The sequence below is a fragment of the Enoplosus armatus genome, chromosome 18 (assembly GCF_043641665.1).
Source record: "Enoplosus armatus isolate fEnoArm2 chromosome 18, fEnoArm2.hap1, whole genome shotgun sequence".
Classification (NCBI taxonomy): domain Eukaryota; kingdom Metazoa; phylum Chordata; class Actinopteri; order Centrarchiformes; family Enoplosidae; genus Enoplosus; species Enoplosus armatus.
Window position 1 is genome coordinate 17136265 of NC_092197.1, and position 16788 is coordinate 17153052.

The 16788-nt window shown below is 44.2% G+C and overlaps 1 protein-coding gene across 3 annotated transcripts in view; it reads left to right on the forward strand.

Moving 5' to 3' along the window:
- The window catches only part of grin1a (glutamate receptor, ionotropic, N-methyl D-aspartate 1a), a 29483-nt gene extending 15238 nt beyond the window's left edge, over nucleotides 1-14245 (forward strand). For 2 of the 3 annotated variants that reach the window (XM_070924341.1, XM_070924342.1), the window contains 10 exons: nucleotides 227-354; nucleotides 1302-1466; nucleotides 2181-2299; nucleotides 2671-2783; nucleotides 3382-3530; nucleotides 3624-3781; nucleotides 4337-4498; nucleotides 4817-4926; nucleotides 5300-5445; nucleotides 14143-14245. In XM_070924341.1, the coding sequence (XP_070780442.1) occupies nucleotides 227-354; nucleotides 1302-1466; nucleotides 2181-2299; nucleotides 2671-2783; nucleotides 3382-3530; nucleotides 3624-3781; nucleotides 4337-4498; nucleotides 4817-4926; nucleotides 5300-5445; nucleotides 14143-14211 (1319 nt within the window). In that variant the 3' untranslated portion in view covers nucleotides 14212-14245. Of the gene's footprint in view, nucleotides 1-226; nucleotides 355-1301; nucleotides 1467-2180; nucleotides 2300-2670; nucleotides 2784-3381; nucleotides 3531-3623; nucleotides 3782-4336; nucleotides 4499-4816; nucleotides 4927-5299; nucleotides 5446-10773; nucleotides 10885-14142 lie in introns of all 3 variants that reach the window. The other variant, XM_070924340.1, reaches the window with a different exon arrangement.
- Nucleotides 14246-16788: the final 2543 nt, after the last annotated feature.

Below are 16788 nucleotides of genomic sequence, written 5' to 3' on the forward strand. Positions count from 1 at the left end.
GAGTGTGCCATTCAGAATGAGAGGTGGTTGGGATGCTGGGACATGCTTGGTCTGTATGCTGTGTTTCTGGCAAACAGCGTGACTGTGTGTGGTCGTCTGCAGTGCACTGTGTCACGCATTTTGTTCAGTCTACGTGCGCCGCCTTTGGATTAACAGAAAAAAAAAAAATCTAACGTGTTTCCTCAAGAGTGATTGTAACTTGCAACTGTTGCTGGTTTTGTTACAGGACGCCCAATTGTACCCCAGTGTTGTTATGGCTTCTGTATTGATCTCCTGATCAAGTTGGCTATGACCATGAACTTTACCTATGAGGTGCACCTGGTGGCTGATGGGAAATTCGGAACCCAGGAGCGGGTTAGTTTTTACATTTAACAGCCATGTTTGTCACATTTTTGCATGAGGCACAGGTTGCACGCAATATATCTCACATTCAATACTTTACATAACTTTAATCTTTCTAATCATTTTATTTTACTCCACTAACAGTAGTGATCTCACTAACTATTCAAAAGTAATAAGTAATAAATATATAATCATTGAGCAGAGACCCACAGATATCAAATGTCCAGCAGATGAATTTGCCCATTGTCACTGACCTGGTGTCAGTCTTTGAATGTCTACACAAAAGGGTTAGGTGAGTGAGTATTACTAGTTGTAATATGAAAGGACTATAATGTTCCACATAAAACCAACTTGAAATCTACCAGGGCAAAAAAATATATATATTTTTACTGTGTCACTGCCTTATCTATTCTGTGATATATGAAAATGGGAAAACACATACATACAGCATCATTCACATACCAAAGAATGTCTTGTCTTGGCAGGGCTCATTCATATTCATCAGCCCCCTGGGAAAGGGTTTGTCTTTGTACATGCCACCGCCATAGTAGAATTAGTTATGTTTTACCTTGCCTTGTGTAACACAGAACCAACATTTACAGAAGTAAGACAAGAAAGGAAAGGGGGAGAAACAGGACATGATCAGCTGAAAACCTGCATGGGTTGAACAGATTTTCTCTGTGGACACATTCATCAAAAAAAAAGCCTCTCCTGTAGGCAAAGCATGAGCACGATATTCTGCACTTTTGGTGTTCTTCAGTGCATGGTCTTAGAAACTACTGAAAATAGCAAGCTCTCTTTTCACATAGAGCCAGTTCCAAAAATGTGGAGCATGCCTGGAACTTATATCCCCACTAGGCTCAACCCAAATCCTTAAAGCCTGGAAAAATTCTGTGGTCTAGACGACAGCAGGTTGGATAGCTGATTCTCATGTTAACACCTTCCTTTTGGGACACCAGGTGAACAACAGTAACAAGAAAGAGTGGAATGGCATGATGGGAGAGCTCCTGGGGGGCCTGGCTGACATGATTGTAGCCCCGCTGACTATAAACAACGAACGAGCCCAGTACATCGAGTTCTCCAAACCCTTTAAATACCAAGGCCTAACCATCCTCGTTAAAAAGGTAAGTGTCCTTTGTAATGCTACTGCATTCTAGAAATCTGACTTTTCAACCAGCACTTGCCACGACAATCTTTCTTTGATAAATAAAAAACATTTGTGCCACTTTGAAGTTCACTGTGATTGAACACGAGCAGATTTCAGGAGTCTGTGTACAAGAGGCCAAGCCAACGCTTTAAGCCACTGAGGTGCTGCACTACAGATGACCGAACTGACACGCTGATGACCGTGTCTGATGAATCATAGTCCGAGACAAACTTTCCAGTTGAACAGTCCATTCATTTGTCCTGTTAAACTTCTTAGTATCCATTAAACTCAAAAATATTTCCAATAATGAACAAACAGTAACATACATATACAGAACCACAAGTGACTACTGCAGCAACAAGCGGCCTTAGCGGTCAAACCTGACCAGACAAAGACTGGTTCCTATTTATATAACCAATTAACCCAATGAGACCAGATGCGCCATTCATAAACCTAATTATTCAATCAGTTGTATTATGACTCCTATAGTCTGCTTTATGATTTTCAATATTCCCATGCAGACATGAACAGACACCTGGCCTGGAACAGAACAAGTAATAGTAATCTAAAACTGTATAGAGGTGATAAACTTGGAAACAGACTGGTATTTTCCTTTGTCAGTCTATAATATGCACATGCAAGGTAATCAAAGTGGTTAATTATCAATCAATAACCAATTGTGTGTTTTCAGGAAATCCCTCGCAGTACACTGGACTCGTTCATGCAGCCGTTCCAAAGTACGCTGTGGTTGCTGGTGGGTCTTTCGGTGCATGTGGTGGCGGTGATGCTTTACCTACTAGACCGGTTCAGGTACAAGGGGGACCTGCGTGTGTGTGCCCATGTGTGTGTTTATGTGTACTCACGAGTGAATGAGAGAATGGGTTTGTGTGTGTGTGTGTGTGTGTGTGTGTGTGTGCACATGCACTCCTGCGCGCTGCAGATCTTCCCTCGGTGTGGACACCAAGGCAGACAGAGGTGAAGATTGGCTCCAACCATCCCACCGCTCCGCCCCTGTGGCGCCGCCTTTGTCTGTTTTTCTTTCCGAGTTTGTCTCCCTCTTGCTTTGCTCGCTCATGTTCAGTTCCTCTCCCTGCCTGGGGTCGCCAGGGTTTTTCCCCTCTACTGGTTCTCTGCGATTTCTCATTTTATCTCCTGCAACCCTCCCAATTTCTTCCCTCTAGCCCATTTGGAAGATTTAAAGTAAACAGTGAAGAAGAAGAAGAAGATGCCCTCACCTTATCATCTGCTATGTGGTTCTCCTGGGGAGTGTTGCTGAACTCTGGAATAGGAGAAGGTGAGATTGAGCCAAAGAGTAAAAAAACTGAAAATCTCGAAATCCTCACTCATTCACCAGTAAATGTTCCCTTTCTCCCAGAACACTGTAATGCTGTTGAGTACTGTGGTCGTTTTTTGCAGTTGTATAAAGACCAAAACCAAGGCGTGTGTGGCTCCAGGTGTCTCCTCACTGTCATGTTTTTCTTTGAGGATGACAAATTAATTCCTTTCAAATCACATTTTGTAAAGAAAGACGTTGCTGGAGCTCATCTTTTAACAGTTAATACCTGTTATCTTTGCTTGTTTCATTTGTCTTGCAGTCTTTCCTTTTCATGTCTGACATTTTAGTGGGCTATATTTTGGGGTAATTTCTTTTGTTCTAGGTTGTGTTGTAAACTCTGTGTAATCTCAAATACATGAGTAAAGGGTTTATTATAATTCACTGTAATATATGGGTTAATGATTCTTATTATTATCACTTGTAGTTGAAGTAGTTGTTGTATCAGTTGTAGTAATAACAGAAGTAGCAGCAGCATTAGGGTTTGTTACTTAGCAGAAAAAGACATACCTGGCCAACTACTCTACATGAAAGGTCAAAACTTGAACTCACCACACAGGTGCGCCGCGCAGCTTCTCAGCGAGAATCCTGGGTATGGTGTGGGCCGGCTTTGCCATGATCATTGTGGCTTCTTATACTGCCAACCTGGCTGCCTTTCTGGTGTTGGACCGGCCTGAGGAGCGCATCACCGGCATCAATGACCCAAGGGTGTGTACAGGATGATACTAGGACCATGCTATTACTAAGTTATTGGTGGTCATTACTCGACTGTTTGTGTCTTGTCCCTGTCTATTTATGCAGCTGAGAAACCCATCGGACAAGTTCATCTACGCCACGGTGAAGCAGAGCTCCGTGGACATCTACTTCCGGCGGCAGGTGGAGCTTAGCACCATGTACCGCCACATGGAGAAGCACAACTATGAGAGTGCCGCCGAGGCTATCCAAGCAGTGCGTGACAAGTGAGTCTCGGCCAGGCCGGGCCGACCAGAGTACGTGTCGGCCGGCTGTTCGACCTATCAGGCACACAGGACAGGGCTAGTCCAGTCAGCTCAGGGGGAGGGACATGGACCTCTGGACCAGGTGGAAGCGGCAGGACTTACTGCGGCGTTCTCTCTGATCCAGGCCCATCGCCCAGCCAAGACAAGACGTCCAGGGACAGGAGCAAGCGTGGACGTGTCAACAGCACTGGCACCAGTGTGAGGTTAAGCTAACATTGAGTCGAAGAGCACCCTTTTTCAGGTTGTACCCAGGCGAACATCTTTGAGATGGGGGGAATCCAATGGGGGACGCGCCCTCACCCATCTGGCATTGGATTTCATTTGGGCCATAAGCAGCGGTAGAGATTGCTGGTAAACGCTGAATGACACACACGATCTGGTGTGCGAGAGAGAGAGAGAGGGGTGGGAGCCGTAAATGTGTATGTAAATCATTGTACTGTCGCACCGTAACCCCCTCCTTCCCCTCCTCCTCCTCCTCCCTCCTTCCTCCTCCTCCTCCCTCCCCCTCCCCCACAGCAAGCTGCATGCTTTCATCTGGGACTCTGCGGTGCTGGAGTTTGAAGCCTCGCAGAAGTGCGACCTGGTGACCACGGGAGAGCTGTTTTTCCGTTCGGGCTTTGGCATAGGCATGCGCAAGGACAGCCCCTGGAAACAGAATGTGTCCCTGGCCATTCTCAGGTCTGTCCCAGCCGAAGCTGCATTACTCGTATGACTTTTTTTTTTTTTGTTTCTTATCAATATGATTTCCTGGTCAGGTGTTGACCTTTTACAGCCATCCAATACATCGCCTTATGTCACATCTTCTCTCTCTGTATCTCCCCTCTCCTACCCTCTCTGTCTGTTTGTCTCTGTCAAGTTTATGTCTGTTTGTCACCTGTCCAGCTGTCTCAGTTTAATTTGTGTTGCTATCTGGGAGTGAGCGGCTCGAGTATTCCGTCACTTGCGGCGTGTATTAACTTTGTCACCTCTCTTCCCACCACCCCCAACCCCCTGCAGTTCTCATGAGAACGGCTTCATGGAAGACCTAGATAAAACCTGGGTGAGATACCAGGAGTGTGACTCAAGGAGCAATGCCCCAGCCACACTCACCTTTGAAAACATGGCAGGTATGGTCCTTATCGCGTAGAGAAAGCGTTAAAAGTGATTGGACAAAAACTGCAGTGGTAAGGTACTGTAGCGCTTTTTTGTCCAATACCTTTACAAAATCGTTGTTTTAGTGTCGGCGTGGGTGCTCTGTGGAAGTGTGCCGTACAGTATCTTGTGCTGTGGCTTTGTGCGGTTGTGGTCTTCTATTAATATTGTGTGGTTTGGAGCCGCCATCGTCAGTAGGCGCTGGTTGGAAAAGGAGGGGCGACCACTGAGCATACCATGACAGGCATACCATGCGTTCATGCTCAGTGTAAGCGGCGGGGTTGTGGACCAGAAGCTCACATATCTCTACCTCTGCTCTGTTTCTGTCCATCTGTCCCATCCAAACAGGGGTCTTCATGCTGGTGGCTGGAGGCATAGCAGCGGGGATCTTCCTCATCTTCATCGAAATCGCCTATAAGCGCCATAAAGACGCCCGCAGGAAGCAGATGCAGCTGGCCTTTGCGGCCGTCAATGTCTGGAGGAAGAACCTGCAGGTAGGACTGATCCCCTCTGCCCGCTCACACGCAGGGTGGAAGGGCCCGAGACTGGGGTGCAAGAGAGCCAACAAAGCCCCCCCCCCCTATCAACGGGGGTCAATTTGTGTCTCTCAGCCTCTTTAGGAGCTTTTTATCTTGCACATCAGTGGTGGTCAGTCTGCCAGATCACTGTTTGAGAAACCGTGATCTCTGATGCCCTCATGTACTGTAAGGCATCCTCAGTGGCCACCCTGTAGGTCCTAGCAGTTCCCAGAGGCCAATGGCACTCGTGTCTCTTGTGTGTGCCTGCAGGAGAGTAAGGAGGCCTCTGGAAGTCAAGCTGTGGCCGGGACCCCCTCATTAGTATGTAACTAATTAGCAGAACCATTTCCACCCCCATGTCGCCTCCCGCTGTTAGAGTAACAATAAGATAATTAGCCTCGTGACCCTCTAACATGATGGAGATCCGAATTAAAACTTCACCCTCCACGTCCATGGCATGAACTAGTATTTTCTAAGCTGCTGCTGTGGCGCTTATATGCTTCATAAGGTCAGATGATGTGGAAATGGCAAGCCAACAAAAAGAAGCAAATGTCCTGCCAGGAACATCATAAAAACAATAACAACAGTTATGACTGTGCGGTTGATACACTTTGAACGCGTCATCATTGATTTCCTTCACTCTGGCGGTCATACTAACAGAAGCCGGCAGCAACAATACAAATAGAGCATAAAGCTTAAAATCAATGCCCTGGCTCAATCACACTGCAGTGACTCTCCCAGTACGTCTCCTTATCCACTGCAGTGTCCATAATGCAGACACCAAATATGAGTCAGACTCATCTTGCATGCCAGAGGCTTCATGCAACGCAACGAAAACAGAGGCAGACGTCAATTTAAAGGGTCAGTTCACCCAAATTTCAAAAATACTTTTCTACTTGCCCTAGTGGTATCTAGCCATGCATATAGTTTTGGTTTTAAGCGCTGGGCTTTTGAGATATCCACCCGAAACTTCTGCCGACAAACCAATAAAATGGAGGTGAATGGAATTTCCTTTCTGGCACAAAGACATCTGCATGGCAAGACACCACTAGGAGTACATTTTTTTTTTTTTGCAATTTGAGTGAGTCAACCCTTTAAGCTACAATCAAGCAATAAGGTCCTCCACTCAGCCGATGAAGAACATGATTTGTCCCTGCACTTCAATGCAATCAACCCCTCCTCCACCCACACACCCTCCCTTGCTTGACTCTCGGTGGATGGTTTCACTCCCTGATTGGATAGTTTGGAGGTGCAGGGGCTCCACATTTAATGGCCAGTCACACTGTGAGTCTGTGATGTGGCCCACGCAGGCTGTCTGCTGAGTGTCTGTGAGCCTTGAGCCAAAGCTTAGTGTTTGGCCCTGCTGAATAGAGGCAGCAGGGCTGGAGGAAGGTACAGTATGATATCACAAGTGCCTGCCAGCAAATCAATGTCCTTCTGAGAGTGTCTGCCATCGACCCGACTACTGTATGTAACTGTCGTGAGTGTCCTCATATGGATGTGCGTCCTCTAGGCGCATACAGCAGGCGAATGCATGCAGGCGGGGGAGGGTGGAGGGGGGGGGGGGTACATCACTGAGAAAGGAGCGGGACACACTAAACTGCCTGTAGACCAGCGCGTTTTATATCCATGTCAGCGATGATCACGTTGATTTCTCTGCACCGCTGAACAAAGACGGCTCACGCATGCTCATCTTGCTCATCGACCGTCACTGTGGGCCCTAGAGCTAAAAAAAAAACAGACACACACAACCTTCACTGCCCTAAATATAACCACTGTAATGGGGTCTCATGCAAGGACTGCAAATTAAAAACGACAACTTGCTTATTCAGGACACAAACTAACCAGGATGAAAAATCTAAGATCACAGTTTATGTGGCCTCCTCCTTCCTTAGTGCAGCAAGCACTGAAACCTGGAGTCCCATTGTTGGCATCATTTTGACTGCTTGTCCGTGTGTTTACATGTAATTATGTGCTTATACTGCCTCAGGTTGGTGTATTATGCAAAGCGCTGTGCAGTACTGTGCACCCACATTACGTTAAACACGGAGACGTAACCTGAGAGAAAGTGCACTTCTGACTAACCTAAATCTGTTCATGTAGTATCCCTGGTCCTCTGCAGGCTGACACTATCTCTACATGCTATTAATGTTCAAAACCCCTGAAAATATAAGTTCATTAGCTACCACACCGCCAACTGTTGCTTCCACATTGCTTTACAAAGAAATAAAGGTGCATGCATTTTTAGAACTGCTTGCCTAAGATATTCCAGCTGTTAAGGAGCTGTAGCCACAGAGATGTAGTGGGGGTAGACCTACTTAATCTCATTTATTTATATTGCGATAAAACAATTTAGCAGCCTATTTGAAGCTGATTTAAATCTTTATGATCTAAATTTATAATCTACATTATACAAAGTATGTAACGTTACTGTTTTGGTTCGCTCTCACCGCTCTCATAGCATCGTTTTCAGCCACAGCAGTCATCTGTGGACATAGTGGAGCATCTGGCTCTTTAGGGACATTTCCCTCAGGAGGTGGTAGAGACCAAAAACAAAGTTAAAAGAAGAGTGAATATTGAACTTACATTCGCCAGGTGGCCAGAAACACGACTCCAAATCAATGCTAATGTTGCTCTGTATCTGCTGTACATGTAAATAAGCAACTGTTTGCTAACTACTTTGTCATATCAACTTAAAGCATAATGATAATGTGTTTCGTGTTCACAGCTTGCCCCTCAAAAAGACAGTTTCCACTCAGTCATCTTCTACATTTTATTATCGACTATGATTTATTTTTGACAGTGATGCTGATGCCAATATATCTGCTGGCTAATATTGGGCAATAATATTGGTCAGACTGGTATGAAGGCTTCATGTATTTTATATTTTTTTTATATATTCATGTCTTGTAACTTGGTCTTAATGCTACTAACTATAATGTGTTATATACATTTACATCATACAGATTTATATCACTATTTCAACTTTATGTTGCTGATTTCTGAGTGTGATGATCACTGTTGCTGACATTTTGTTGACCGCTACATCACTGAGAGGCTACACGTCTGGCTTTTGGCTTTCCCTTTTTAAAACAGAAGTTACTCAGAAGTGCACTGCCTGAACAAGACTGGTGTCAGTTTGGGGTTAAAACAAAGTGTCAGAAACCCTTATGCTGTGATGATGATGATGGTGTTGTACAATGATGATGCACTGTGGCAGCTCGCTTCTGTTTCCGACGAGAAACAGGCGGCTGCTGCGCACTGTGCGAGTCCCATGCCACGCTTCATCTGATGGTCCGGCATGCCGTGCATGGCCGGGACTGTGCACACGCAGCACCTCCTCAGGGCTCAGAGCGGCCCGACTGCACTCCCGCAGCCTCAGACGTGTAAGAAATGGTGGAAAGTAAAGATTAAAAGAAGAGAACTGACATCACTTGGGCCTGATTTCTCCTGAACCAAGAGGCTTACAGTTAGAGGCACTTGTTACACAGGCTGACTTTCTCCATTTACTAACATGAGATGTCATCTTCCAACAGGAAAAACATTTTATTTATTACTACCTGCACTCAAACCGAGTGATGTTGTGCACCAACCACTTCTCTGCCAGCTCTCATCAATCCTCCACGCCAGCATACGCCTGCTCGCCACCTGATATCATGCCATTAAGGGGTTGAGAGAAGTGCTGGTTGGCGGGGTGATGGGCGGCACAAACATGCCCTAAAAGTGCCTAGTCATGTGACCTGATGAAAAAAGGATGTACTGCGGGGCCAGTGCTGGCCAGGATTTATTTGTCATGCTATTTGTTTTGTGTTTACTTATTCTATGTTTTCCCCCTTTATCCCTATCTCCATCCATAAAACCTTTTGGCATGTTGAAATTCACACCACACTGCCCCGCCCGCCCAAAGGGCCTCCCTCCCTGCAACTACTCGCCCATCCTCCACTTATACTTTACCAGCATCCATCTTAGAGTGCTTTCTTTTTTTAGTATCATCTTTTAGCCTCCATCTGCTCAGATCATCATCAAATCAAGCACACAGAATCGCAAATCTTTTCCTTTTTTTGCACTTTGACTCCGTACGAACATCTCTTTGCAGCTATAGTTGGTGACCAGTCCTTTTCAAACCTTTTTTTTCTCATGCACTCCATCTCATACTCCATCCCAATCCCTTGTGTGTGGGGTGAATTTCCATTATACCGCTTTATGGTATAATGACTTTCAATGGGCTTAAATAACTGACTTTTGTCGCTGTTGTTTTCCCTCTTTGATATGCATCTTAGTGGCCTCTGATACCGAGCTTCTCGACTTTTTATACCTGCCTGGCTTTGGATGTGGATGTTTGCTTTGCTAGTGTTTTTTTAAATATCCGCTCTTTTTGGTTCCCTCGGCTTTTGCATAAGGATCTTCTTTAAAGTAATAACGATCAAGTGGATGGAAATTTATTTTATTTTTCTTTTCTCCCTCTATGCAGCCCTCTTCCTCTCTAGAGACTCAGGATGTAAGAATACCTTAATATGAGTTGTTCTTTTTGTTTTGTTTTTGACCACGCAAACACCCAGTTATTGTGCTGAGAGTAGCTGTGGGGCACTCTGATGGTATGAGGGAGGGAGGGCACCATATTGGCTCGCCATCTTGTAAGGATATGGTTAAAACTGCTTCTTTTTTTACTCTATTGTTTGACAGGACTGCATTTCTAAATGTTCCACAGGTCTGACCTGCGTCAGACCCGAGTACAGACTAACCCCTAGATATTCTGTAAAGTCATATTTGGCATACTGTTTATCCATTTTTAATGTAAGATTGCTTTTGTGTTCAGATGAAGAAGCTGCAACTGTGTGTTCAGCGTACAGGCAGAATATTTTAGATGGTTAAAGTAGTGCAAAGTAGGTATCACACCCACTGACATCTTTACTAGCCATCACTCATTCCAATGCATTTCTAGGAGCCGAGTGAATGTGTCAGCACATTTCTAGAGGACTACTGTGCCATCTTGTGCGGTCCCACTGTGACAATGTTGCATAAAACGTAGACGAGAACCCTCATTTTACACTGAGCACACTACTTCCACTCTCACATCTAACAGGCTTTATTCCTTTCTTTCTCCCTCTTTGCGCATTTTACATTTCCAAACGCTGTAGTCTTCCTCACTGGGGACCCTCCCACTATTTAGACAATATTAAATAAGGTAATTTATTGGGGTGGTGGTGGTGGTGGTGGTGAGAAGAGAGAATGGGTGAGACTGAAACCACAGTTATCACCCCAGCCAGAGAACATGAATAATGTTTCTACATATATTTATTTTAGGATAGGAAAAGTGGTAGAGCAGAGCCCGACCCCAAAAAGAAAGCCTCTTTTAGGTCCATCAGTACCACCCTGGCCTCCAGCATCAAGAGACGTAGGTCCTCCAAAGACACGGTAAGGAGACGAAGAAGCAACATCTTCCCTTGTTTATTCCTCCTCTCTTTCCTCTTCTCCTCCTCCTCCTCCTCGTCCTCTGTCTCTACTTTCACCCCTCTCCTTTCTCCCTCTCTGTCCTCTCTGCCGACATCTCCATACCGACCGCGAGAGAGTCCCATGTTCCACTCACTCATTTCCACACGGCTCTGAGGCCTCTGCCACGTGTCTGTCCGTTCACCATCGATCAGCCATCACCATTTAGCATCTGTAGCTCCTCTACAGGCCAGAGGGCACCAGTGCAGGAACTCAGGTCAGGCCAGGCCAGGAGCTGGGCTCTGAATTTGGGAAGGGGGACGTCCCAAGGGTCCAGCATTTGGGGGGTTTTGATGGGATTAGTGGAGTGTTCCTCTGAAGGAGGAGGGGGGCGACAAAAGCAAGCAGTCTGCCAGTGGTGTTTTGTCTTGGGCTGCTATTCTTCCCTGCCTCTGGTTTGGACGTGGATTCTGGCGGTTGTGTCCTTTTCTTGGTGGCGTTATGGTGTGTGTGTGTGTGTGTGTGTGTGTGTACTGTACGTAAGCGTGTGTGTGTTTATATATTTGTGATCATGTCCTGTCTTTTTGACTGCTTGATCCTTCGTATATCCATCGTTTCTTTGCATCAATCCCGCCCGCACCGCGTTTGGGTTTCAGCCGCTGTTGGTTTGCTTTTGGTTTGAGACGCATGCGCTGGTGTTTTGTGTTTTTCCCAAAATCCATTTCCAAGGTAGTCGCGATGACCCCGTCCTCCTGGGAAGAAAACTAATGTGTTGTCTATTTCAGGATTACACTCATGGATTTCTATTAATCAGTTTACTTTTTGCTTTGTCATATTTTGTTTGTCATAATTCTTATTTATTTTTCAGTGTCCTCGTGGTCTGAACTGTGCATGCCTCTTTCAGGGTATATTTTCAGGTGGTGAAGACTGTCTTCTTTTATGTTTAATTCTTGTTTTGTTTTTTTTACGGGCAACAAACTCTGTGAAGCCTTAGACTCTCACTGTGTTACAAATACTAGCTTCTTTTTTTTTTTCCTAAATCCCTTTTCACACCATCTCTATATCTTTGTTTGACTCCTTTGTTGCAGCACAATGAGAGTGTCAGGTTTTCTCCATTCCTTCACAGTCCGGTTGAAAAGTCCTGCTCGTTGCGGTTGGGGGAGATTGTGCTCCACAGGCTGGGAGTGCTCTGGCAAACCAGTGACCTGCAGCCATTTGTGCCCTGCTGCACCGCCAGACATAGCTGGTCCCTGACCAAATCTGGCATGAAGCTCTAAAAAAGAAAAAAGAAACAGCAATAACCTCTGGAGATAGCACAGACACTTTCACAGAAAGGCTGCCTTACCAACATTGTTTTGAATGTGTTTCTCGGGGGAGATGTAGCCTATGGAAGTTAAGCTAAAAAATATTTTGTGTGTTTTTATTTGATCTCCTGTCTTTCTCTCTTTCCCTTATTTTAACTGTCTGTTTTTTTTTAATTAATGGATGTTTCTGCATTGAACCAAACCACCTTCACTCCCCCCTGGAGGTTTCTCAATAGAATTGGTCTCATTTGAAGAGAAGAAGAGTTGGATCGCCGTTGTTAATGTGTCTGTGTGAGGGCTCGGATCCTGGTTTGGGAGCCCAAGTGGGAACAAAAGAACGGCTCAAAGTGGAAAAATAAAAGGATTTAGTGTAATCGAAAAAAGATGCTCCAAATGAAAGATTTGCCATCCCCAGTCTTTGACCTTTATTTTGATTTTATATAAATGTTCTTCTTTTATATTAATGGATATCAATGGACTTGAGTGTCAGTGTCCCTCACCCACATGCCACACTGCTCCTTTCTCCCTCTGCAAGCATGCCGATGACTCTGTCATAGCTGTAGTAACAGTAGAAGAAGTAGAAACAGTTTCTGTAGTTGTGCCATATATCAAGAAGAATCACCACACCTGTATTGAATAAGTAGCTTTATAACCAGTAACTGTGGTTGTGATGTCAGTGAAGTGTCTCTCTTTTGCTGGTCCACTTGACCCCAGTAGGGTGCGATGTTAGCAGGCCCTCAAGGTACAGGAAATGGGGGCTGTAAGCCATATGATGATGCAACTCGCGGGTCAAGGGGATGAGGGACATCCACTCTGCCGCCTGTTTATTCCGCAAATTTGACAAACTATTCAGTCTGGATGTCGCCCCATCTGTCAGCATGTTAGTTGCATCATAACAGCTTCTGAAGCTCACATGCTTGAATGCTTGAAAACGAGAGGCGCTTAAATCCTAAGATCTTGCTTAATTGAGAAAGTGCAACAAAAAAAAATACATCATATGAGATGAGTTCACTGAGGCAAGACTCTTCCCTGTTTTGGTTCTGCAATTCATTAATGTACGATATTCATTTGTAATGCATTTAATGCACAAACAAAAGATGTTCTCTTGCACATTGGATCATGAAACAGGTTTTTCCAACATAGAACAAGTTTGTTACTCCACCCAATCTCACTGTGTTCCAAAACATGACAGGATGAAGTATGTTACGAGCTCTATTTATGATGATGATTGACTATATTCACAATGTTTAATGAGTTATTGTTTCATCAGGTTTCTATATGTTTGCTCATTAGCGATGTAGAAATATGGCTTACTGCTGTCAGACAACACACTCAATCGATTCAGTCAAAAGCGAAATCACTGTTGCCATAGAAACTAAGCACCTGCATGGAATTGGGATCTTGTTTCCCCTCTCAGCACTGTAGACGCCTTTAATTCAACGCACTCTGCAGAGTGAAGCGGGGACTGGACGTAAGAGTCCGACACAACAGCACTTTGAAATCAGCCTGAAAATTCACCCTCTCCTCCTGAGCTGCTGAAATTAGACAAGCTGTCCGTCTGCATGCGTACAAATGACTGCAGGGAGACAAAGGAGCTGTCCGTTTTACCCATGGCTGGAAATTATCACCCAAAATCTAAATGATGCCTGATTCCATTTTGCTGTTGTCTAGACTCTGGGCCTTACATCTGCTCCCAACTAGCCCACCTCAGGCACAACCAAACTGCTTTAAAAATCCCAAACTTAACAGATTCAACAAAAACTACAACAAACTAAGGTGTGCCTGAGAGGGGTTAGAGAACCTGCTTCTGAATTTCTTTCATAAAAAGAGAGTGTTTAGATAATTAGAGAAAAAAGGTGTTTTCTTTCTTTTGTCAAGAAATGACCCTGTGACGTGTCTCCCTTCCTCCCCCCCCCCCCATTTCTCTTCACCTCTGCAGCAGTACCCACCCACTGACATCACGGGCCAACTCAACTTGTCTGACCCGTCTGTCAGCACCGTGGTGTAAACGAGAGGGAGACACCGAGGTTTCGCTCCCCGAGGAGAGAGGAAACGAGACGAGGAGGGGAGAGGAGAGAGAAGGGAGAGCCCGTCTCCTCATTCCCTTCGCCGTCCAAAGCCGAAGCTTTCATTTCACCGCCTGCCGACAGAACTTTTTGAGGAGACTTGCTTGCTGAAGAAGTGGCTGAAAACACTGAACTTGCACCTTCTTTAAAGTCAGGATTACCTGGCGTTAGATGTTTGTAGGGTCCCTGAGCATGCACAAGAAGAACCCATCCGACTCACATATACAATCTTTTCCTTCTGTATGTTATTAGCTAACTTATTTAACCTTGTTTTTGTCCTTTCACTCACAGAGTTTTACTTAATGTTTGATGTTTTCAAATTTCCTGACCAGCTGTGTAACTTTAGCAAGCCGGGTTTAGTTTAGTTAAGTTTAGGGATAAACCAGTTTTGGTGCAAGTACTGTACTCGACATATCACTCCCAATTAGGGCTTAGATACCATAGTAATATCGAGCATTTCTTTACAACATAATCTGCAATACAAGACGTACTGTAAGCTTAAATGGATATCAAGTATTTTGAATAGGAACTACCTGTGTTTTTATCTACACTTTAAAGGCTTTTAGACAAGTTTCTTTCCTTTCACTGGGAAGTAATAATGGCCCTGGTGATGAGGATATGACTAATCTTGTCTACCAGTGAAGATGATGGAAGCATGTGTGTGCTTGTATATGAATAAGAGCTTTATGTATCTGAATGATGAAACTGATTATTGCTACTTTGAAGGCTATATACCAGATTCTGTACTTGTTTAAATTGTATCTATTCCCCTTTAATTTTGTACAAATCTGCCAAATGCATGTTTTTTTTTTTATTCTAGCGAGAACTCAGTTTCTTAAAAGAAAATCTCTTAAGCTTTACTACTATTTATAGCAAGAGATAAGCAGATGAGTACATGAAATCACAGATTAATTTGCCATCTGATGAGACAGTTCAGTCAGGCTGGCGTCTTTGTGTCACTCAGCCGTCAGCCATGTTGCGCTTGGGGACGCCCTCTCTCTTCCTCTCTCCTGCCACAGCAGTCTTTCTCATTTCCAGTCTCCGAGGGGTTGCATCAAAGGGCCAGGTTTTTCACCCAACCAGCACTCAGCCTTTCATGCAAAACCTCCTCCCTGCGCAACGCCGGGGAGCTTTTACATGAAGGAGCCCGAGTGAATTGAAAGCGCGGCTCAGCTCGCGAGCTTGTGTGCAGATCTTGGTTAGCTGCAAAAACAGGCCGTTTCCCATTTTCTGGAGCTGAGAAACAACTGCTGTTTGTTGAAAAGACTATCACATCCTATCTGGTGTCTGGCACTGCATAGCACTTTATGCTGAGGGGTCTCCCAAACTGTAAAAAAGCTATTGATTTACCAAGAAACTATAGCAGAACCACTATAACATCAGTCAGGCATATGAACATCCCCACTTCAAGATGTTTTAATTTCTCAAATCTCCTTTTCATTTTACTTCATTAGAAAAACAGTAGTATCCACAAAGTCTTCACAAGAGAAATAACGACACTTTTAAACAACCACACAAAGTGCTAGAACTGAATCTGGTTTCCAAACTTGAGACGAGAGTTTGCTTCTGATCATGTTCTCATCCTGGCCTATGCATGCTTACGTGATATATCAGTGTTTGAGTTTGTTTTTTTGGATGCGTGTTGTCGCCGTGTACAGTCAGCTGAGCTGTGTGGAGCACTTTAGTTGAATGAAATGTAAATAGAGTCTGGTTCAGTGTAGATAGGGTTGACGAGATCGCACTGCGCTTGTATTACGACTGCAGCTGAGAATGTCTTAAACTATAGTTACACACACACACACACACACACACACACACACAGTTGTGATACACAGGCATGCATCAACACACACAAACATGCACACACAAACGCAAAACCCCTTAAGGGAGGAATCACTTGTTTTTCTTACCTTTTCCAGTAAAGATCTTGCATTGAATCATCTTGTTTATACAACTGTAAATAAAATATACTTACATAGCCAAGTCTAACCAATCCTGTGATTTTATCATTTTTAGGCCTGCAACTGACATCACTTGTAAATCTATTGTTCAGTCTATAAAATCAGAACATGTCCTCACAATTTCCAAGTTCCCAAGATGAAATCCTAAAATAGAGTTTTCTTTTGTCCAACCAACAGTCCAAAACCAAAAGATATTCAGTTTACGAGGATATAAAGCAGCAAATCCTCACATTTGAGAAGCTGGAGCCTGAGAATGTTTGGCATGCTGCGAGATGAATAACTTAAATTATTAATTGACAATCAAATGGGCTTCACAGATACAAATGAAAGAGCTTAAGCAAATACTATACTAAAAAGAAGAAAAACGTATGTATCAAAGACAGAACAAAGAAGCAAAAAGAGAAACAAACAAAAAGAAAATAATACATTTTCATCAATATAAGAATCAAAAACAAGCAATATAGTTTAAAAAAATCCTAAAAGGCCTTAGAGAAAAAGTAGGTCTTATGTGCAGCGGTCCAGTGGGATTTTTAACAATTTTCGTGCTCTGGCCTAACA